The 24,784-nt window shown below is 38.5% G+C and overlaps 1 protein-coding gene across 1 annotated transcript; it reads right to left on the reverse strand.

The window, feature by feature from the left end:
* Window positions 1-5,067: 5,067 nt before the first annotated feature.
* LOC104166250 (chromosome unknown open reading frame, human C21orf91) lies at window positions 5,068-24,731 on the reverse strand. The gene is made up of 4 exons (XM_009706115.1): window positions 24,606-24,731; window positions 9,956-10,489; window positions 6,452-6,514; window positions 5,068-5,390 (listed from the first exon to the last, which is right to left on the reverse strand). The coding sequence occupies exons 1-4, from the start codon at window positions 24,727-24,729 to the stop codon at window positions 5,230-5,232; spliced, it is 882 nt and encodes a 293-aa protein (XP_009704417.1). The 5' UTR covers window positions 24,730-24,731; the 3' UTR covers window positions 5,068-5,229.
* Between the last annotated feature and the right edge of the window lie 53 nt (window positions 24,732-24,784).

Raw genomic sequence — 24,784 nt, forward strand, 5'->3', positions numbered from 1 at the left:
CCATGTACACATGGGGCTCAGCGGGGCTTACTGAGCTACGGGGCTGAGCACCAGCGTGTTGACAGCCCGGCAAGATGCTGGAAGAGCTGCTGAGGAGGCATCGGTGGGGATGGCTGGTGGGGATGGGGGAGCTGGGCATGAGAACAGAGCCGCAGACCTTGGGGACTGAACCGCACTCAGGCACCAAATTCATTGATGCCGTCAAAATCGATGACCTGACCGACTGCCAGCTGTGGGCATGACACCCTTCATTTCTTCCCAATTTCCTACCTCTTCATGCTCATGCTTTACTCTTGAGTCCTTGAGCTACCAATAAGTTGCTCTATCAACAATCCTACTTTAGCCTATAATTTTACCTCTTGTCTTTCTCACGGTGGCTGCACCGTTTCCAAAACCCAAGCAGGGTTTAGGCAGCTGTGGCCGGGACCCAGTGAAGGCCAGCAGCCAAATGGCGAGGGGGTGAGTGGGGAAGGTACCAGCAGGTTACCAAGAGTACAAGCTGAACTTCAGAGGGGCAGAGAAGAAATTTTCAGCTATTACAAGTACTGAGAAGTTAACTATGATTGTTGTTGTTGTGGTTCATGCTAACAGAAGAATGATGGCATTTCATAGAATCATAGAATCATTATGGTTGGAAGAGACCTCAAAGATCATCAAGTCCAACCGTATAGCCGATGCCACCATCCCCGCTAAACCCACTAAACCATGTCTCGAAGCGCCACAGCTAAACGTTTTTTGAACACCTCCAGGGATGATGACTCCACCACCTCCCTGGGGAGCCCGTTCCAGTCCCTAATGACTCTAACAGTGAAGAAGTTCTTCCTAATGTCCAGCCTGAACCTCCCCTGGTGCAACTTGAGACCGTTTTGTCTTGTCCTATCGCTAGTTACTGGGCAGAAGAGACCAAGGCTTTTCACGGCGACTGGGGAGTGGAGACTACAGCGAGCAGAGGAGGATGCTAGTGCAGCCAAGGGCCGGGAGGTGTCTGACGTGGGTACCTTCGGAAGGGCCTATGGAAAAGAATTAACTATGCAACTATACCTTCAACTGGCAAATTAACTTGTTCTCAGTAACTGAGGAAAACAGTCCTTTAAATAAACATTCAAGCAGATGGTAGATAAACAAGTGATTGCAAGACATTTCCTGCAGGTTTCAGGACTTTACGGCAATGGGAACTATATGGGCTACAAATTAAACGGAGGCGAAAACCTCAATAAAGTTCTGCCTTTAATTCCACCGTGGGATCCACCACTGACTTGTGTTACTATTACACTACCAAACAACAATCGTAATTTAGTAGCATCTTTGTTTTTTCCACCCTACTGCAGAATTTTATCAACCTTGAGAGCTACGGCCGCTGGCATCCCTGCTTCCCTTCATTCCAACGCACCATCTTAACAAAACATCCTTACAAAATCATGTTTTAAAAACTTGAAGCCAAGAGATGCTAACTTATTTATTCATTGAAAAACAGAAGTGGATAGAGGGCTGCTTCATACTGCATAATAAAAAAAGGACTTTTTAAAAAATATAATAGATTTACTTGCAGACTTTATGAATTTAAACTCTTTTGTTCTTTAGCCAGAAGCATCATGATTTTGAGATGTTTTAGAACCACAGCTATTGTGTCAAAGTTCTTAACATATGACCCAACTGACTTTAATAGCTTCAATGCTAGTCCTACAGACAGAGTTTCCTTAATGTTGTTTCAGTTATACATCGCTAATTTTATATCCAGTAAAAACCTGAAACAACATTTTACTGTTTCTTTAAAGCAAAAGTCCTGGGGAAAAAATTAATAAAGCAATCTGCTAATCTGAAAAAGAAATTAACAGATTGCTTTATCACCTTTCCCTCAAAATTAAATCTCAGTATTTAAATGTGTAAGTCAACCTAAATCTTATAAATGCAAAACAAATTTAACTGCCCATGCAATCTATTACGTATTTGCCACATGTAATTAGCATTTCCAGTTTTGACATAAACAGTTGCATTACCTAGAAAGTGTTATGTGGCAGAAATATTTCTAATTAAAAAATCCCAAACAAACAAAAAAATCAATTCCGTTCCTAGGGTTTGGTTAATTAAAAAGCAGCAACAAGCCCCAAGGCCCCTACCCACTCTCTGGAAACGGCTTGTCAGCACAGAGACCAGCGCACACATTATCGTTTGGGGGTGCCAGCAGAACACCCCTGCCCAACCCCAGATCCCGAGGTAGGAAAAAGGGGAGAGCAACATTACTATAATGCAGTTACCAAGCTGCTCCTAAAAAAGGAAGAATCTGCATGAAAATAATAACGCTTTTAAATGGATCTAACTCTGTGGTATGCTTTTTTATACTTGTACAGATCTCATTTTGATCAAGCAAGACTCCTCCTTGTGAATTTAATGACCGTCTCATCCAGCCTTCGACGCAGCTGTGTTCTCATTGTTGGGGTCTCCCGACACTGCAATACAAATAAAGTAACTAAAGGTTTCAGGAGTCAGTTTAGATTAATGTTTTTATTGGCAATATGTTCCGTTGTTCAAAAAAAGAATTCAGTTTCTGCCCTTTACCACTAGCAATCGAAAAAAACCCAAACCAAAACCAAAATCAGTAGCAATTCTGCCTATGTTTTCAGAGAGCATTTCATCAAGATCCTTCTGCTAGAGTTTGCCCGTTTCTGGCCAGTTGTTGTTACCATTTTAAAGAACCGATAGCTTATAACGCAAATGAAAACTGGTAAGCTTTAAGCTGTTAGACTCTCAAACTGGATTTCATTCAATAGGTGTTCATAGCCTCAAATACCACTTTTGCAAATGCAAGTCTCTCCCCCTCTGCCTTGTTACAGCTCGTTCACTACTTACTCAAAATACATGCATCTCATACCTGAATACCCAAAGAACCAGCATTTCATACACAGAGACAACTCAAATTTAATACGAGATTTACACCAGACAGATTTCCCAGTGAAAGTCAGGAAAGAAATCCCATGCATGTGATGGAACGAGCATTTTCTTATAGCCCATTATTTTAAATGAAGAACACAGCCATGTCTCACTCCTCAGGGCTACAGAGATGGGCAGCAGCAAGTCCAGTTCAGAGCTGCCAGACAGCCAGGGTATGTGCTGACCCCCCCCTGCATCTTCAGCCTAAGAAAAAAAAAAAGCTATATAGGTAAATTTTCTTTAAAGCACATATGCTAGGTGTTTGTTTTCTTTTCCCCTCGACTCACAATTGTATTGAGGGCAAAGGATAAAAAAAAAATTGTTTCTCCATGGCTTATGTCTCTCAAAAGCTGTATTGAGGGCAAAGGATAAAAAAAATCTGTTTCTCCATGGCTTATGTCTCTCAAAAGTTCTCCTTAATTATAATCCCTCCTAAAAACAAAACAACCTACCTCAACCTTGCCTGGATCAAAAACCTAACCTAACATAACAAAAATCAAATACTTTGAAACGTAGTAGGAGGGACTTAAAGTGTAAATGCTATGCCCTTATTTCCCACAAAAGCAAACAGCAAAGGTGTGAAGTATAACTTAATTCTCCTCACCATCCAGTGAAGTGAAATGAAGACCCATATCAGCCTGATCAGAGACCTGGGGAATTCTAGATCCAGCCTCACCCAGACCGCACAACCATCACTGTCAGGAGTAACAACAGCATTTCTCCTCTCACCTTACACTTGCCGTTAGTACTGTATTAATACGCTTTACAGACAGACTTGCATACGGAGATGAACCCATCTTCTGACAACTATAATTAGGGGTTAGCTAGTGCTGATATTTTTTCCCCTCCTGAACCACAAAATACCCAGACACAGGCAAATTCAAGTCCCCACTCATGCTTACTCTCAAGCTGTTCCAAACTCCTTTCAGGGCCCTTCCAGAAATGCATTCTGGAAAAACAACAGAATTAATCAACCTGTCCTATGCATTCCAGGTATCACGAATCAATAAACCTAGTCTGAACTTCAGCTTACTTCTCAGCTTGATTTTAAAATCAAATCTAAACCTTTCTTCATGCTAGTCATTCCTTCAGCTCAGCTATATAAATTACTCCCTGTTTTCACTTCAAGTGATAAAATCAGAAAGCACAAAGACTTCAGCTTCAGGAGGAGGAGAGTTTCTCCCCTCACCCTGACTTTTTCAGTGCAACTCAGCAACTTTCAGTTACACAAAAGCAGCTCCACAGTCTTTTTGGCAAAGATCAACTACAATTTCTCAGTATGGTAGAGTGATAGAAGTTTTAAAAAAGCAGAGACTTCTGTTTTATAACGTATCATTACTATTTGCGTTTCAAACACTTTGTCATAGTCTGATCCAACTAAAAAAAATCATAACAACGTAATATAGTATTACAAATTTATTTAGTTGTCAAAGTAATTTTTCAGCATTGAAAATTTCACACATATAAAACAACTTCAACTTTTATGTATTAAAACCAAAGCATGTTTTTTTTTTTAAAGGTAAAGGAAGTGCTGTGCTTTTTTTTTTTAAACATCTCTCATGAACCAAATTCTTCTGTTACAAAGTTGATAAAAATAAGTGATGCACCACCACATTTTCTTCTTTAACATGTGAAATTCATGTCTTTGGGAAACAAAGGTGTTTTGTTTTTGTTTTTTTTTTAAAATTGTATCATGAAAGATACAGACCTGGAAAAGGATAAACAATCATACACAAGGCATAAACATTACACAGAGTAATTCAGACATTTTTATAAAGAGCTCTGGAAAAGTACCTAAAATAGTGATATTTATTTAGTATAAAATTTCAGTAATAAAATATTGCTCATAATAAATAACAAAACATGAGTTTCATTAATACTGTTCTCCTCTTAAAGCTCTCTTGGATGTAACATGATCAAACCTGATCAAAACTCAAATTTTTATTTTTTCCTCTGTATGACGGAGGCAGGTTTACAGGCTTCAGGCCATTCTTTGTTAGAAACACTTTTATTATCAACAAAACACAGAATTCATTTCAAGGCTCATGCATAGTTATGGGCAAAAAAAAAAAATAATCCCTAAGTGTGAATAAACTTTATTACAGTAGATTTTAATACCCAAAATATTTGCCTTTTTGGTTAAAACCAAAATGGAATAAGAATTCTCATGTATTATGAATGCAAAGAGAAAGCTGCCCAAGTTTCCTCAAAAGCTTCTAAATATCTGTGCAGCTGTACTTAATGGTTATCAAAGCTGTTAGAGAAACTTAGCTCTATAAGGGGATAGAAGTTGTACCCCCTTTATATGGGAACATTTGATTTCATCCCTGCTCGTCCCATCTGCAGACACGGCAGTTTGGAGTAGTTCTTCAGCAGCTGCTCGATAGCAATATGACGGACGTTCAGCTCGGAGGCCAAAGAATCTTTTTCTTGGACTTGCTGAGTCAGCTCTTCAAACACATCTGCAAGAACATTATTAGGGTTAACACACTTGGGCCCTGTGCTTTCATGGAATCCAGAAGCAGTGCCGAACACTACTATGGAAGTGGCACGGACATTTAAGCAGGCTCATGCACAAGACCACCACTTTTTCTGGTTCCACTGCAGCTTGATATACGCATCATAAACTGAACAGGATCACCAGTTTACAGTTTTAGGTGACCTGAGCCAAGGTGGATCAGTTTATAACTCGAAATGAAGATGATTCCGATCGTATCAGAAATAACATGGCCAGGGCAGTGATCGTCCCTCTGTACTCGGCACTGGTGAGGCCGCACCTCGAGTGCTGTGTCCAGTTCTGGGCCCCTCACGACAAGAAAGCCCTTGAGGTGCTGGAGCGAGTCCAGAGAAGGGCAACGAAGGTGGGGAAGGGTCTGGAGCACAAGTCTGATGGGGAGCAGCTGAGGGAGCTGGGGGGGTTTGGTCTGGAGAAGAGGAGGCTGAGGGGAGACCTGATCGCTCTCTACAACAATCTGAAAAGAGGGTGTAGCCAGGTGGGGGTTAGTCTCTTCTCCCAAGTAAGAAGTGATAGGATGGGAGGAAATGGCCTCAAGTTGCACCAGGGGAGGTTTAGATTGGATATTAGGAAAAATTTCTTCCCTGAAAGGGTTGTCAAGCACTGGAACAGGCTGTCCTGAGAAGTGATGGAGTCACCATCCCTGGAAGTATTTAAAAGACGTGTAGATGTGGCACTTGGGGACATGGTTTAGCAGTGGACTTGGTAGCGCTAGGTTAACGGTTGGACTCAATCTCAAAAGTCTTCTCCAACCTAAACAATTCTATGATTCCAGTCAAAAAACTTCAGGAAAATACTGTGTTCTTCAAATGCCGGTTTGCAACACCCAAAGAAGTTACGTAACAGAAGCACCTAGAAGTTTCGTGTTTTACATGGAAACGTGAATACAGAGATTTCAGTTCAAAACTTAACTGATAGGAAAGCCATCACAATTCCTTTTTTTAAACAAGATTTTCTCTATTACAAAACAACACAAACCCAAAACAAAGAGTATTGAAAAATTCTCACCTTGGATTTGCTTGAGCAGTTTTTCATTAAGTTGCTTTAACTCTCCAGGAGTCATCATAGTCACTGTAACAATAAAATCTGTTATTACAACTACTGAAGTCACATAAGCATCCCTAAGCAGACTCCAATTTTCTCAAACTGTTATCATTTGCATCCTAATACTCACCAGATGAGCAGCAGTACGTCAGAGGCAACACTATTTATCAGTCATTTGTGGAAAGTTTGAAAATTCTCTTTTATGTTGACATGAACAAGGATTTACTCCATAGGAAAGCCCCCCTCTTCAACATCAAAAAGCTGGAAACTCAAGCCCTCAAAACAATAGTGTCCAGAATCAGAACTGCTTGTAAATTGCTTCACACCTTTAAATACCTTACCTTCCTCTGACAGCAAAACATGGTTTCCACAGTGTAATCCCTGCAAGTACATCTGTTTAACTGTGCATCTTAATAAACCTATTTTCATATGCCGGTCATTGTATCAAACTAAGATGCATAAAGCACAAAATGGCTTCCAGACAGAATTTTCAGCACACAGTTACCCATTTTGGCTATCAAGTTTTGTGCTTTATGCATAAGAATAACGTATACAGTCTCCACCGAGTACCTCAGTGGTACTGTTTGAAACAAAGACCGGCATATAAAAATCAGTTTACCTCTCTCTTCCTTGTGCTATGTTCCTACTGAGAACTAAAAGATCCTCTGCTTCATTCAACCTCAGTGAAAAATGATGAAGAAATCTTAGTTTGAAACAAAGACCGGCATATAAAAATCAGTTTACCTCTCTCTTCCTTGTGCTATGTTCCTACTGAGAACTAAAAGATCCTCTGCTTCATTCAAAGCCCTTTTGTATCTCAAGCTGTGTACATTGATCATCCTTATAGAAAACAGATATTAAACCTCAGAGGAGGGAATTGTGAAAGTATTCTACAGTGCCCTTGATCAACAGCAGCAAGAGGGAAGCACTGGCCTGCTTCTTAGAAATCCCTCGACCCAGCCGTGGTGGGCACAGGTTGGTGCCATGCCTGCTGCTGAGATGCCCTTGGCAGCACGGTGAAATGCGACAATCCTGATGGCCACAGGAGGATATGGGGCACTGAAACAAGCTTTAAGACTCTGTAATTTTTAAATATTGTTTTTAAACAATGCTGCAGCTTAGCAAAGCTTTCACTGCATACTTGAGGAAAAAAAACTATGCTACAATCACACAGCTTTTGTTCAGAGATTTCTCAGTGCAAGAAGTTTCTATATTGTAAATTTAAAGCCTAAGTTCTGAAAAGGATGGTTTTTACCTACCCACAGGACTATTCGATTATCCTAAGCCTTCTCTTTCAAACTTTCTCACATCTTGAGGTTGTGGGATATTAACTTTCTGTCAGTATTTCCACACCAAAGAAGTTGGCAATAGCTAAAATAGCCTACTTGTTACTTAAGACATAAGGCCACTCAACAGTGAAACAGCTTCACCTTTCTCCTCCCACAGCCAGGTACAGCAGTGCTCCTTCCTACCTTCAGCTATCAATACAACTGAAAATTCCTTTCTCACATCTTACCACCCTTTAAGCTCCATGAAAACCCTGACTGGATTTAGTCTAGTAATTGACAGCTTTATAAAAATTTCAAGATTTTTTTTTTTTACCCCGTTTATACCTGGTGTTAGGATGTTACTTCCCATTTCTTCATTATTTTCATCAACATTTCATCAACTGTAGCAGATAGGCAGGTTCACACATTTCGTGTGTTTATCATGACAAGACTGTTTCATGTCACATAATTCCGATACAGAAGGGAACGGGAGAAGGAACAGAACACTGAATTTAAATGATAAAACGTTCTATCCATAGCTGAGGTAAATTATAAAGAAACATTGACCAAGGTATTTACAGTTACATTAGCAGTATAGTAAAAACACTGTTGTTATGTCATTACAGTGGAGGTAATGGAATAAGAAGGTACCTAAGTTTGTCAGAAAAAGTCTAAGTTATTCTCTAAACTACAAACTTTATATAATCATAGAGTCTCCAAATGAATGTCTTTTAAAGCTAAATACTGCAAAAAGAGTAAACAAATACTTATAATACAAAGCAAAAACGCCTCAAAAAGTGCATTATGCAGTAAGAACAGAAGAAAAAAAAATCTGTTATCGTGTTTTATGTTCCCCTGTCCCAAAATCAGACGGATAAATTCCAAGTCACTAACTTCAGTTAGATAACCCTATAAACCAGGTCAAGCTTTCATAATTCCTCTGTTAACTGCTGTCCTGATTTATGTAATCCCAATTTATGACTCCAGAGGACAGGTGGTCAAACAGTACAGCATAGCTGGTTTGATTTATGGCTTTAAGACTACTAATTCACCACAAATGCAGTATGAAGCATCATACAGCAGTGAAATAAAATCCTTTTATAAAGAATGAGAAATGACTGAACTTTCCAAGGACAGGCTTGTTAGTTTGTTAAAAAAATGGGAGCCTAAAGAAACTGATACCAACTTTTTACAGTACTTCTTTCTCACTCTGTCTTCTGACATTCTGAATTACATTATTACCTTGCTTTTCATCACCTAATTTTCTACCAGATATTTTACCAGCTTTTTTGTCTTCTTTCTCAGGTATTTTGAAATTCAGAAACCCTCTCCAATTACCTTCCTCATCTACAAAAGTTAGAAATGGGTGTATTCCAGTTTAGGACCAGGCACTGTTCTAAAAGCAGGATGGTAACTGCAGAGATCCCTAGGAACTTAGTCCTAACACATTTCACGTAGGCTGATTCCAGAGACACTGCAATATCCTAGATTTTTCTCCAGACTTCTTCTAGTGACCTTCTTAAATAACAGGAAAACTTATTTTCCACTGCTTTCAATATCATCACAGTCATCAAAAGATTGCTCGGGTCTACTGCTACAGCCTTTAAGAGGACCATGGTAGCATAAGGGTCTTCCCATTTTCTTATGCTGAATAAACAGCAGAAAAAAATAAATGTAATAAAATGCACAAGGAAAGTCTGCTTCTATTAAGAATGTTAAATTTTTATGTTGTTTCACAAGTTTGCTCTGCTACCTTACCTCTAATTTCCCCTATTGCTTAGGGCGGCTTTCTGTAAAAGATAAGTCAAGGCACCGCACAAGTTCAATAAACCAGTTATTTTTCAGGAGCTTAGTAATCTCCACAGGCAGAGCTGTGCAACTGCCAGCACTGACATACTGAAGTGACTGCAATCAACCGTAACAGCAATTTTTTTGGTGTACATTAGGCATGTCCTGTATCACATCAGGGTATAACTAACAGGAAAATAAAAAAATAAAACAAACAAAAGCCTCACACCAACCAAACCCTCCACACAAAAAGCCACGTAGCCTTTTTCTTCAGATTTTACCGTAACTCCAAACTGTTAAAAGCTGGATTTCAGGACGTGAATTAATGCCCTGTGGGGACATTAATTGGTCAAGAGATATTTCAAAGAATGCCCTTGCCTGCCAGGTTGCATGTAAATCGATATATACTTACATTCCTCCCTGCTGTATTGAGGATGCCTTCTACGAACACTGGTAAGTGAATCACCTTCAGCTTTTTCAGCCTTCTGGACTTGGTTGTGATTAGACCACAAAACACTGCTGCAACAGAAGGTAGCACCTGTTTCTTGTAACACACCAAGTCTGAAATCAGTGGATTCTCTTTGTTCCAAAAGAGTTTGTGAGCAACTTGAGATGCTTCCAGAATTCCCATCTATCCATTTTGCAGAGTATCTTGGTACTGGGGAGTCAAACTGTGGGAGTAATTTTCTATCAGTCTGATGTCTGAAGTTAAAAAGCTGGTGTTGGGATGTTTTTGAGCTTTCAGGATCAGAGTCTAAATCCTTGTTTTGTGCGTACTGTATGATCCAGTTAATTTTTCTGCTCAAGATATTTTTTACTTCTGCATACGGACTTTTAGAGAGCTTTGATCGCGGACAGTTCTGATTTGCTATTAAGTGGAATTTTTCAAAGCAGTCTCTGTGGCCCCTTAAAGATCTTGTATGTAGAAGATCTGACTTTGGTACTCCTGTAAAGACACAATAGAATAAAGTTCACTTACTGCAAACTCAACTTTTCAAAATCTTTACTCACAAGCAATCAAGAAAACAAAAACTTAACCAATGCTTTCCTATTAACAGTCTAATCACTGAAGTAAACAAGGATATGCGATACTCTAAAACTTTTGAAATTCCACTCAGTCTTAAGAGCTTAGCATACAAAATGTTTTGCCCACAGCAATCTCAAGTGCAGGACTTAAAGATTACCTGCATGTGCTTCTTGGATGATAATGCAGATGACGCAACTTCTAACTCTGTATATATTGCATCACACCTATACACAAGTGTGTAAACTGTAGAAGTAAAATAATCCCAACTATATATCGGAAAGTTCTATAGAACAATACCAAAGAGCATTTTGAGAGCAGTTATTCATGCTCCCATCTTCTATGGATAATGTTATGAGCCATCTGCTCAACAAATACTGCAGCGTGCAGGCTTGTGTCATCCAAGTGGTCAATATAATTCAGACTTCACTCTTAGTTTATTATTTTGCATTGGTAGAAGCCTGCAGCCCAGCTAGAGAAGCAAGTTCTAATACTGTTGACACTTGCCAACATTAAACTGTCCTGAAATTAATTTAACGTATGCTGGTTTTGGCTGGGGTAGAGTTAATTTTCTTCATAGTAGCTGGTATGTGGCTATGTTTTGGATTTGTACTGGAAAGTGTGTTGGTAACACCGGGATGTTTCAGTTATTGCTGAGCAGGGCTCACCCAGAGCCAAGGCCTTTTCTGCCTCTCACCCCACCCCACCAGCGAGGAGGCTGGGGGGGCACAAGGAGTTGGGAGGGGACACAGCCGGGACAGCTGACCCCAATGACCCAAGGGATATCCCATACCGTATGACATCACGCTCAGCAATAAAAGCTGGGAGAAGAAGCAGGAAGGGGGGACGTTGGGAGTGATGGCGTTTGTCTTCCCAAGTCACCGTTAGCCGTGATGGAGCCCTGCTTTCCTGGAGACGGTTGAACTCTGGCCTGCTTTGCTTGTGTGTGCAGCTTTTGCTTTCCTTATTAAACTGTCTTTATCTCAACCCATGAGGGTTCTCACTTTTACCCTTCCAATTCTCTCACCCATCCCACCACCAGGGAGTTAGCGAGTGGCTGGGTGGGGCTTGGTTGCTGGCTGGGGTTAAACCACGACATCATGCAAGATGGATGTTTATTCTCCTCTTTGCTTATTCTTCTTCAAAGACTATTCAAATAACTACATCAGGTAACTTACCCAAACCTCAAAGTAATAGATAGTGATTGACATGTTAAAAAGGAACACAATCTGTGAGGATCTACAGTTGGTGAGTGAACACAGATGGCATGAGAAATGGCTATTTCAGAAAGTTAGTAGTACTCCAGTACAAAATTCCTTTCTGCAACCTCAGTGGATATTTTTCTTCAGATTCACCTACGCAGTAGATTCAATATCCAAGTCCAGAATATTGAATAGTTTGACATTTATCTCAACATCTAGTACACTACTTGGGAGGTTCCCAATATAACGAAAAACAATTCTGTCAAACAAGTTCCTCATTGCAAATAACAGATAATAGATCTGTGAACCACTGGATGAAAGTGCTCAATGCTTACTAAAGCCAGAATATTTAAATCAACATATGATAATGTAATTTGATCTTTGATGCTAGGCGACACGAACCAAGCTGCAGCCATTTTACCTTTTAGCATAGAAGGAAGTACATGTAAGCAATTAAAAGAAAAATACCAGGAAATGCAATAGCTAACAAAATTTGAGAACAGAGACTTTAATAAGCAATTAGCAGAGAGCTACCTGTTAGTAGTCAGTTATATCTGACCTACCCTCTTAAATTCTTGCGGTAAAGTTTAAGCCCCCCACCCCAAATGATTAACAAATGATAAGCTGTTTAAATGATTAAATTCTGTAACATCCCAAACTACTCTCAAAACAGCTACAAAGGTAAAATTCCTAATATGAAACTAGTGAAAACAAATCCAAGCACTTCATTTTGATTATCTCACCTGCTGGTAACTGGTGTTTAAAGGTAGGGAGTTCAAACATTGAGAGTAGCCACTATAAATTCTTGATTTCCACTCTTTGGGCAGCGTTGAAACTCAAGAGCATTACTGTTCCGGTCGAGTTTGTAAGAGTGTACACAAAAGTTATGGGGCAAAATGACAAAAAGTGGAAAATGAAGGAAGACAGCAGTGGAAATTATTTTGTTCTTAGCAGCAGGGGAAAAAGCTAGGTCATGAAAACAGACACTCCTCCTGTCTGTCAACCAAGTATTAGAACAACCAAAAAACACATCCTAACCAGAGGCGCCTTTTCAGAAGGAAGTTCTCGAGCAAAGTACAAAGATAGATGTTGCCTTCATGGGTACAGAGTCAAGATTCTCACTCTACACCTTAAAATATCTTTCAACCTCTTTCAGCAAATAGATATTCACTAACTTTTCTTAAGCTTTACATGATCTACTGCCTACTTGCAAGGCTATTTTCCCTCTCCATCTTTAGAGAGACTTAAAAAAAACAACAAATAAACATTTCTAGTGAAAACAAGGACATCACTTGTTTTCATGACTTATGTACTACATCGCTGATGCTTACAGCACCTTCTTTTACTTATAGAAAATGTCATCAGACTGGCTAAAACCCAAGTTTTACACAATTTTTTATACAGTAACGCTCAGGAACCCACCTAACAATTTGACCATAAGATGAATGAACGAAGGCAATGTTTTCTGACAGGACAGAGTAACCCTGTCTAAAGAAAATACTTGAATATTTGGTGAAGAAGAGAGAAAAGAACTGCAGAAAGCAGAGTCAGTAAATCTTGGACAAATGCAGTTTTGCACAGACCGTTTCCAGTTCACAGCTGCTAGTAGGTACTAACATTTATTTTGCTCTCAGGATACCATCCTTCTCTCAACTCAAAAATCAAACATACCTACAAAGTTTTCACTTCCTTATTCTCCCCTGCATCCCCTCCCTTCCTCAAAACTAGGAGCAGAACTACTGCACTGTTTCTATTAAAAACAGAAAAAAAAAAAAAAGATAAAATCTTGCAAGTGTGATGAAATATTCCCAGAGCTGGTTCTAGCGGCATGGCCTCTTGCAGTTAGGTCCTCTGCCTGGCACATGTGAAGAAGCAGCAGGTCAGACTACATTTCCTCACATACACACACTATCACTTCTGGGGCAATCACAAACGGAACAACAAATGATACAATACTCCTGTATTACTTAACGAAAAAAATTAAATTCCTTTGAGGCTTTCTGCTTCATTATTTCCATGAGATTAAATGTTACCTGTCCAATAGGACAAGAGTGTGAGACCGCAGACAAAATAAAGTCACAGTTTCAGTTACACAAAAAAAGAACAAGTGCAGCATGACGTTACGAAACTCCATCTGATTTTTACGTCTAAGCTATAAGCTCAAGGTTACTCAAGTCTTTCCTTCTGACAAATCTATCTTTTAAAAGAGTTCTGAATATTGTTAACTTCCCCACTCCAGAGGCATGCTGCTCAAAGAAATCTATTTTATCAAAACTCAGTAATATCGGTTATGCCTGAAATTAGCAACTATTACAGAAGAAAAAAAAATTACTTCAAAAGTTTAAGTTTTGCTATTTATATGCCACATATTAGCCACAATGTCACTATTTCTGAACATTATATACTTCCTCCCGTCCCCCTGCCCTGACCAGAATTTACACTTTCCCCATCTCTTACTCCACTGAAAAAAACCCAAAAAAGCTTTATCTAAATATTCTTCAATACAGTAAGGAACAAAAAAAAGGTATAAAACCAAACCAGTTTTGTACAAAACCATTAACAGATTTGCTTCAGCTCTCACATAACTGGTTTGGATTTCTCCTGTAACAAACACATGCAAAAAAACCAACCCCCCGAAAAACCCAAACCAACTCTCAATCTTTCTTTTGTACCAAGGTGACAATTAGTCCTTTTCTGTACAGAGAACATGACTAGCATCAGCCACTAACCTTCTGGAATTGCATCCCAAGAGCTGAGCACTCACAGCAGCTGCTGTGCCAGCACAAGCTAGTAATGACGTACCACTATTACGGCAAATAAAAGCACATTTCTTTGACACAAATCCTTCTGTTGTGGGCAATACCATCAGCTTTATGATGCAGAAAAGATGCCCATTTCTTTTTGGTAAGACTTAATACTCCACTCTGATTACTTCATATTTTCTTCCTTCATCACAATTGCAAAAAAATCTACCATCTGGTAAACTGCCACAGATGAAACAGATGATACATAAAAATGATTCACTTTTAGAAGACACATTACTTTATTCAACACCATACACAAAGAGACAAATAAAGCGAGGTAAGATTTCTGTACATTACAAGAAGTAATACCGTAATTTTGTTTGCTAATACCCATCTCAACCTTTTCACTTTTTGGCTGGTTCTTCTAGTCAGCAATCATACAACCACCAACATTTCCCTCCCCGCCCCCCCTCCATTTGTAGATATATCTACATTTGTCCCTTTTCTTACTTTCCAAGAACGGGATTGCAGACTGTCCAAGTATGTCCTACCCTCCATACTTATTTTTTCAGAGAAGGAAAAAGACCCTCAAACAGCAGCAAAAAGCCCACAACCATCCAGAGCAGGAAAGTTTCATCTGCAGGAAGAAAAAAAAAAGCAAGCCACCAAAATTCAATAACATCTAGAAGACCACATCTAACTAACTTAAGACAGCAGATGCTATTAGGAAACAAGCTCACATCAGAGATCATTCCTCAAGTGAACAAGATTCACAGGATGATGCCAAACCTCAACACATATCGTAAAAGAATGTGTTTACCGTCCATTATTTGCTTCTGATTCTCGTAACCCATGTGTCCTAGATGAAATATGAATGATACCATTTTACTCTGCAATATCTTTGTATGTCAACCACTTGTAAGAACAGGGTTGCCTATTTAAGAGCCCAGCATTTAGGTAAAGAAATTTTTTTACTATTTCAATTTCTAAGCTACGCAAGGCAGAAACTCTTCCTCTATAGTGGTACAGTTCTCAACATAATGAGTCCTAATCCACTCCTGAAAAATAATTTTGTAAATGAATGACTAGCAATCAGGCAATTTATAAAGTAATACACATTTTTGTAACATCTAGTTATTCCTAGGTGCAAAGTAGCAGAAAGCAGGGAGAATATTTACCATATAACCAGGTGTGTAATCGCATCTCAATAAACTCTACCCCATTTTAAAGCATTTGTACTTGAAAGTAAATCAGTTTCCATGAAGTTCTGGGTTTGGTTTTTTTTTTTTCCGAAGGGAAGTTGTCTACAAAGACATTATTTCTGCCTTTGCAACTGATTCACTGAGAACTATGTATAACTCTTTTTCATGATAAAGACAAAGAACTAAATTGAAATGTTTGCTTACATTTTTATATATATACATAAAGCTGGTTAGAACAGTTATCTTATTTGGAGATTATAATAATAAAAAAGTTCAATTCAAAAGGAATGTTCCTGAATACCAAGACTTCACATCCCTTCACAAACAAATGTTTTCATTAAAAAAAAATATATCAGTGATCATTAGCCTGCTTGTTTATCTTCCACAGTGGTTTTTCTTCATTTGTTTGTTATTCTTCTTTTAAAAACCTTCTTATTTGGTCTTTCAGCTCCATCAGTTGGAAACAATGTTAAAGAAAGCCTACGTTCTCCTCTTAGCAATTTATAATGCAATGCTGGAAACTAATTGTTTTTGCAACGGTGAATAACCTCAGCTTGAGCAGTTGAAGAGGAAAAAAAACCCCAGAATTTAAGATGGAGTGAACTAAAATTAACAAGAATACTTCTAGACACATGAATAGCCAATTACAAGTTTGTACTCTGACATCAGTTAATTAAAGCCATACTAAAGTCCCTTCAAAGAATTTACAAACACTTCTGGGTAAGATTTATACCCGACTATAGAGAAAGGAAAAGAAAAGCTGCTTTCTCAGTATAATGCTGACATCCACCATACATATAGCTGCCATAAATATGTATAATACATGTGGTTATTAAGGACAGTCAAAGGAGAGTGAATGCACTTTGTAACACAAATCCGTATAGTACTGGCAACATGGGTGAAATCAGAACACTTAGAAAACCTACACCTCCAGTTTTAGCTAGTTGTGGAGACTGCCTTCATAGCCACTGAAGAAACTCTTCTCAGGCACAATTCACCTCATCTTAAATGGTTAACTCTAGACAGATTTGTGATAGGCACCTATGCTTTCTCCTTTAATCCTATAAGTAAGCAAGAACCCTTGTGAAACGTTCCGGATGCTGCTCCCGTCAGCTGCCTACCTCGCAGGCATGCAGTATCGCTCTGTGAACAGGGATGTTTAGCCAGCTCGTGAAACAGCTTCTGAACATCTGCTGGTGATGAAGATAGGATGAGCTCAAGTCTGGTTTACCTGGTGTACAGGGCTAAGACCTGCACCAGACTGGGAATTGCTTCACTGGACATTAAACGTTCACGCCTATCTATTTTAAGCCACTGCTGCATATTAATCTGCTTATTAAGAGTGCTGAAAGAGGTGGGTTCTTACAGTATAAAAGCAGATCCCAAGAGCTATTTAAAACACATTAAATAAAACCAACCCATGATGGCCTAAGACAGCAAGTCATCCACACGTCTAAAAGACAAGAGGTGGGGAAAACTGATATTCTTCAGTTGTACAGTTCTGCCAACACTGAAAAATGGGATCATTAGAGACTTATATCTCCAATACATCTGCCTGACAAGACTTAAAGCCGACTGCTATTTTTAAGCATATGCATGCAATTCCATTTCAACTGCTAATTTTAATGTATGCATGGAATTCCATTTGAGTTAATTCTTATTATTTATTAGATTGGCTAGAAGGAAAGTGCCAGTGCCATTCATTAACTTCCAAAACCAGACACCTGGTAAAGACTAGATATTATCTTGTTCATAAATTAAAGTTCTCTCCTCACTTTCATATGATAAAGCCAGTGCATTCCATACATCAAGTGTGCACATAAATCATCTCCCGCTGCATTTATTAGCTAACTGTATTTTAGCACATAGCAAGGACATACTATATAAGACAGAAGAGAGATGCAATTGACCCTTTAAACTTATTTTCAAAATTCATGTTTCCTATAAACTACTTTACTATCTAAGATGAGAGTTTACTACTGTATTAGACAAAGCAATACATTCTGATGAAAACTTTACTGCAGGGACTACTATGTTAAAGATGTCTCACACTTTGTAAGCAAAACCAATTAAACTGACCTAGAAGAGAGTGGAAGCCGTGACACAGTATTTCTGTATTCTGGATGATACCAGGTAAGAAATATAACTGCTCAATTTACTTGTTTGCATGTACAAACATCCCAAATTTACACATAGAGAATAAAAAAAAAATATGTGCTTTTAGAACTAGCCACACAGTTCTACTATTACTCAGCACTACTTATACGACACTTAGAAGATTAAAAATAGCATCACCAACTATGTTTGGACTTGAATTCGTAGTTAAGAGGTTTACTGGAAACTGCAGCTAGTTCCACAAGTCCATTCAAGTTTGCAGAAATGAGTCATACCCCTGGACTGCAAATGCTACCTTGAAACAAGTTCTCATCTGTCCAGCCTAAAGGGCAATGATGAAATGCTTTCAGCTTTTGTTGCCAGAATAATGTATTGTAGTGGTTATTATTTCATTAACGTTGAAAAAAAATAAGGATATGTAAGATTTGGGAAGAGAATGCAATTAAAACAGCAGTTTGCAATCCTTTCAGCTACACCTTACAACCCACTTTATTTCAGTGAGATATTCTTCTGTACGGTGTAAGAAGGAAAAAAGTGAAATTTGACTGCTTACAGCTTTTAACAACTAAACCCCCACCTTTTAAGATGAACACAAAGAACACAGAATGAAGATATTACACAAGATTTTATAGACCTTAACAGGAAAAAGCTATGCAGTAAGACAGATGTGTTGATAGAATCTCAACCTGGAGACTGCGATGCACCAACCTGATGCTGAAATTGCCTCAAATGCTATGAGTCTACCAGCACTTTAAAGGACCATGGAAATGTAACTATCTTAACGTAACTCAGAGGAATAGACACCCTGTACTTACACTATCTCTTCTTTTGTATTACAAGACCTGGGATACAGACTGTCATTTGCTGTTCAGCTGTTGTTCAATTCTAAACAGAAATGGAAGCAAGTCAGTTTGCTTGTCAGCTAGCATTCTCCAAGATGTTATCATAGTTAGCAGCACCAGATAAGCAAATGAGTGAATAAAAATCAGCTCAAACAATCAGATTTTCCTCTTCTATTATGGTTCTGTCTCTGTTATAAACCCTTGAATTTCAGGAAACTCAGAGATTTTAAAAATAATTCTGCATTAAGACATACCAGCATAAAACCAGGCTAAGATAGATACTTTATGTACGATAAATAATACAAAAGCTAAACTGTAATTATTACAGACTTTCAACTTTGACACCTTCAGATACAAGTCAGATGTTTGAACAAATACATTCAAGTACTGCGTTTCTGACACCAGGATTTCCACAGGCATTGTCCAGAGGATCACAAAGCGTGCATTAACGAAGGACACATCTGCATTGCACAACGCATTCCCATGTGAAGACATCTAAACAGCTCTAAACAGCAGCACGACTGCTTACCGCTCCAGCTGCCTCCGCCTGCTCTGTGGAACTCGGGTGAGACGGTTAGATCCTCCTAGTAAGAGAATTCAAGGACAGTCGGCTATCTCTGTACAGCACCGCATTCTCATGTGGAAACCCTGCAACTGGAGCTTCAGAGCAGCTTGTAGGAACACGATGTTCAGGCAGAGAGTTTTGTTTTGGTGATATATACACATACAGACAGCTTTTATATATATGCACACATATATTTTTGTGTGTTGCTACATTTTCTCCCTACCCTGCAGTTATAACTGCAGATCTGTTGTTAGTATTATATATTTGCTACCAGAGTTCAGTTAACCATTTTCCCATATTACAATGAAATTAAAAAGGAGAAGAAATTTGTCTCAAACTAACACACAACATATCATTTCCTGGCTTGCACAATCTAGTTACATATGAATTTAAAACATTTCCTGTTTCAATCCACAGATTACTACTGTGACACCTACCCAGAAAAACAAAACAGTACACAACAATCTCTGCCACTCACTTCACCTGCACAAGGCAAACAAAGGCCAACATCAAACTCCAGCAGACCCACACCACCAGGATATTCTAAACTCCCTCCAGAACTTTAAAACCACTGTACAGAATCAGCTTCATTTCTCAAAATGTTAGTTTAGTATTTCATATTTAAGTACTTTGCGTATTTTAAACTTTAAGAATCACATTAGTATTCTGTTGTGCTAAATCAGCTGGTAGTGATCCTTCAGACACAAAACATAGCTTTGCAATGAAAGTATTTATGTGTAGCTTAGTCCACTCAGCTTCTCTGAGCATGAATCCTCAAACTAAATGAGCTGAAAGAACAAATGCAACAAGGACAAAAATACTGTCCTTGCATGACACACCATGTCCACCCCCGTCGCCTCATTTAGGCTGAAGATTAGCACTACTAAAACTCTCCTAAGAACATTACTCTTTAAAAGTTCAGGAAAGGCTGATGACGTGTAATAGGAGAAAGTTTAAGCCCGCACCTTGGCTTTCTGTTTATTCTGTATGCCTATTTTGCCTTTTCTCTGAAGCTGAGTGGTAGGAAAAGGAGGAGAAAGAGACACTATAGTCCATGTACATCACTCCTGAATAAATTCTGGGACAGACACCACAGCTGAACTCCAAACTGCACTCAAAGCAGTGGTTTCTGTGAATTAACTAAACTTAGTAAGAAGCGTGATCACATTTTAGGCTAAGCTATCATTTTATTTCATTGAAAGACTAAAAATCTACTACCGAAATTATGATGGAGACCAGATTTCTGATAAAAAACATAAAGGTTGTATGACGATAACTAACTTCCTCATTCAGAAACTCAGCAGTTATTTAATTAAGGCAGACCATAGATTAAGCTTTCTGTATAGCAGTCTTCTCTATAAAGGACTATAAGAATAACCTGAATTTTTTTTGCCCTTTTTTTTTTTTCCAGTTATGAATCTGTATCAAGCTATTGTCCAAACATAATAAAGATTACAAAAAACCACCCCAATGTCAGGAAGGTAAAGGCTGAGACATACCACAACAGAGATCCAGGAAGAAGTCTGGTGAGTCATTACAGATCAGGATGGTCTCTGATTTGCTCAGTTCTAATTACTCATCTGACAACCAAGATGACCAACAACGTTACCATCTACGCACAAGCAAACTTGTACAGCTGTTCAACTCACAGACGTCAGAAGACACAGAAATTCACCAATACTAAATGATAATGTAATTAAGTGCAGCTAAATAAATTGTATTTCTGTAGTGTTTTGATTATATATGACATAGACAGCTAAAGAAAGAGCATTGTTTAAGATCGTTCAAACCTGACCAAGAGTATTATTTGAGGTTGCTCAACAGTAAAGAAACATCCATATCAATAGGAACATCTGTGTAGCCCGGATCACAAGTCGTTTAACTACGCCAGCAGGATGCAAACCAACCCTCAAGTCATGTCCTCAGGTGACTTATAACCATAAAAGGATAAAATGAGAAAGGGGCTATTCCCCAAAAGACCACCAGAGAACCTCTTAAGAACACTCCCCAAATTGAATGCACATGCTTGACTATAAAATATACTGCCTTGCAGTATATAAATGATTTCTGAGAAGGGGAGGAGAATTCCTGGTATTAACATGAAAATGTATGATTGATACAGCAAATAACAGCTTTGAAACTTTGTGTGTGTGTTAGGAGTGATTCCCCACGCACCCAGAGTCGAAATAAAGTAACGACTGCTTTCTAATACTAAAATTATAGTGTTAGATTTATGTTTCCAAAGTTTCGGCGACATATACATTTGAGAAAAGTCTGTTTAAGAGGGGGTTCAGATGGTTAAGCCTTGGGCTTGATCAGTTTCAAGCATGTGGATTTACCATAGACAGTTTTAAGCAATCAGACGCTGGCATGAAGGGAAACGGAATTGTCCGCATGAGTTTTGCTTAAGCATTAGAACATGACACTCTTAAAACAGGCAATTAGGAAGCCTACTTCCAGAATTTCATACATAGCCTCATCGAATCACAGAATCATTTAGGTTGGAAGAGACATTTAAGATCATCGACTCCAAGCGCAAATTTAACACTACCAATTCCACCACTTGCCCTTGCACGTGCATCTGCAATGTTCCCTTCTATCCTGACCCACCTCCTAGTGAGGCCTGGATACTCGGGAAAGATGGAAGAGTTGCTACGCATTCCCCTGAAGTCAGACAGCCCTGAACGTGTGGAAGTTAACAGGGTGCTGCAACAGTGGGAGTACTTCAGCATCCTGCAAGATGCTGAGCTGTGACTTACAGCCTGCCGGTTCTTGAAGAGCAGCTATTGCCTGCTTCACCGAGGGAGAACTTACATGTGCCCACCAACGCTAAAAATGAGCAAGCCTTAAGCACTGTCCTAGCTGTTGCATGAATATCTTTTTAGAACTGCCTATTTCACTTCCTGAATTACTTAAAGAGATAAGGATGTGTTTTAATTGCTTGGATTTTAAAATATGATGTTAAATAAAAAGGCAAACTATTAGCGAGAACAACACTTAGAACTAAGCATGAGCTAGCACATCCATAGAGTTGATGCAACTTACAGTTGATTCTGTTCAACAAGTAGTATGTTATAATGCATCTGAACTTCATTAAAATATAAGCAGGTCAGTGTGAAAACATCCAGAATAACATCTGAGTTAGTGAATTATCCATTTCATTCTCTACCCAGGGCTGCCAAAAGATTGTTATTTTAGATGTACATAAATCATAGTCTTTGTCACAGGAAAATACAGGAGTGCAGTAGATATGTCAGAAGTAGGAAGAATGTGACCACAGACGTGGTAAACAGCTGGCTCACCCAGTGGTTAAGCTAAAAAAATCTTATAATGATTACAAAGTCACTTACACAGCCTCTGCCATCCTTAAGCTTCCTCTCCCTATACAAGCAGTAACAGTACATCTTTTGAAAGTGATACTCAGAAGACAGAATATCAGAAATTGAGGTATTTTGATGCTACAATGACCAAAGATAGTAATACTTATACCATGCAAAATAAAAGATTAAGAATATAATGCTTCATGTAACTTCAGGTGAGCTTTCATCACTATTCTGTTGAAGTAGCCTTCTTTTAAAATTAACTGAAAATTTAGAAGATTATGCAAAGTAGTCTGCTGCACAGATTAAGTCATTACTATTATCAAGGTTACTTAAGAGTTCGCTAAAACACATGATAATTTTGTATAGTAATAGCCATAACAAGTAACTTCGACAAATCCACAGCTTATCTCAAATGACAGAGTATAGAAACCATCCAGCAATTTTTTAGTGCATTCTGCTTTATCTGTTTCAACACTTCCAAAACAAAAGTAGATTCTGAATGTAATCGAAGTACTTAATTCTCATTATGGCAATATGTTTTTTTTCTCATTTTAAAGCCTAGAGAGAAATTTCTTAACTCCACATTGAGAGTCACAAACCTATCATTTTAAAGCAGTAAGAAAACTCAGACTGACAGGTTGTCTTAGGTTAGACAGTTGTTCTGAATTTTATCAAAAAGTGCAAACACACAAGCATGCCTCTTCTAAAAAAAAAAAGCATGCAAATTACTACTGAAGTATGAAAGTATTGTTCAGATTAAAATATATAGCCTCTGGTAGCAAAGACTTTAAAGGCATCACTTTGTTTTTTAAAAAAAAAAATCAAAACACAGTACTGAGTCAGTATTTAAAAGTGATTCCAATTTGCTAATGCATTTTTCAGATTTCTGTAAGGTAAGAACAAAATTTTATTACCTATACATGCACTGAAAGTCAGACGCACAATATAAACTGTATGGAATACATACCCTTACACCTACCTACATTCCAGTCAGTTTTACTCTTCTAGGGTTCAGAATAAACACCTGGGTACAGTGCTCGCATCTCATAGCACTTTCTACTCAGAAAGATTTGATCTTAAAACCTTCAATGTACTCTGAGATACATCAGAGACACAACAAATCTTACTATCTGTCATCAAGAATTGGGACTATTCAAATAACAGTGTTAAGATCTTCATATTCAATTGCCCCATACCAATATAGATTATTCTAAGTAGTCACATGTACATACAATTGGTAAATACCACTTTATATAACTGGAACAAATCACTTTGTTTCCCCCAGATCAAGCAACAATATCTATACTTTCAAAAAACCCTTTCAAAAAACTAATTTATTGCTCATTCATGCCCAACACTTGATTTGTACGTGCAGAAGAACAACAAGACGGGTAAATTTTTTAGCAAAATAGGGTTTGAAATTCTAAAAATACCATTCTGGAGGCCAAAACGGTATTACAAGATTAGTCTTTTAAAAGATGGACAAAATTCCTACTTCACAATTTGCAAACTTTAAGAAGCTTTGACAGTGAACCCAGCTTTATCATGTTACATGTATTATCATCCTATAAAAGCAAAAAGAAATAATCCTCTGACTATTTCTAGTGAAAGTAAAACATTGATCTGCTTCCAAAAAAACCTATTATGCTTTAAAATTTGCAATTTAAGTAAGTTTTATACATAGATCCCTCTAACTATTGAACAAAACCCCTGAATAAAAGCAGAACATAAACTCCTTCCAATCTGAATTAACATCGGAGGTCTAATACCAGAAGATGAAACCAACACCAGGGCATTTCAGAAGCTCTTGAAAGGGAGGGTATATCTTTACACCTAGAGGAGCAGTCGCTAAAGCAGCCAGGGCACTCACCTTTACCAGAAATGAGCTATTTAGGAACCTAACAAACTAGTTGGGCCAGCAAGAAAACTTTGTAAATATACACATTTTCAAACCTAGGCTTTCATGAAAGTTTTCAGATAAGCTCAACCTGCGTTCAGCTCCAAACTACGCGTTTCGCACAAGATGACTCCTATTAAAACGTTACCTTCGATGTTCAGCTCAAAACAAACGTGGCAAAACGAGAGGGTTTCCTTCTCGGTGCCCAGCTTGCAGACGCTGCAGACGTTGTCATCGTCCAAGTCGATGTTCACAAACTGCTCTTCGTTCATAGTGCCCTGAGGGGGGGGACAGGGGGAACACGACCGCGAGGGACGGGATCGTTAT

Source organism: Cariama cristata, unplaced genomic scaffold (genome assembly GCF_000690535.1).
Source record: "Cariama cristata isolate BGI_N322 unplaced genomic scaffold, ASM69053v1 scaffold14048, whole genome shotgun sequence".
In the NCBI taxonomy this organism is placed as follows: Eukaryota; Metazoa; Chordata; class Aves; order Cariamiformes; family Cariamidae; genus Cariama; species Cariama cristata.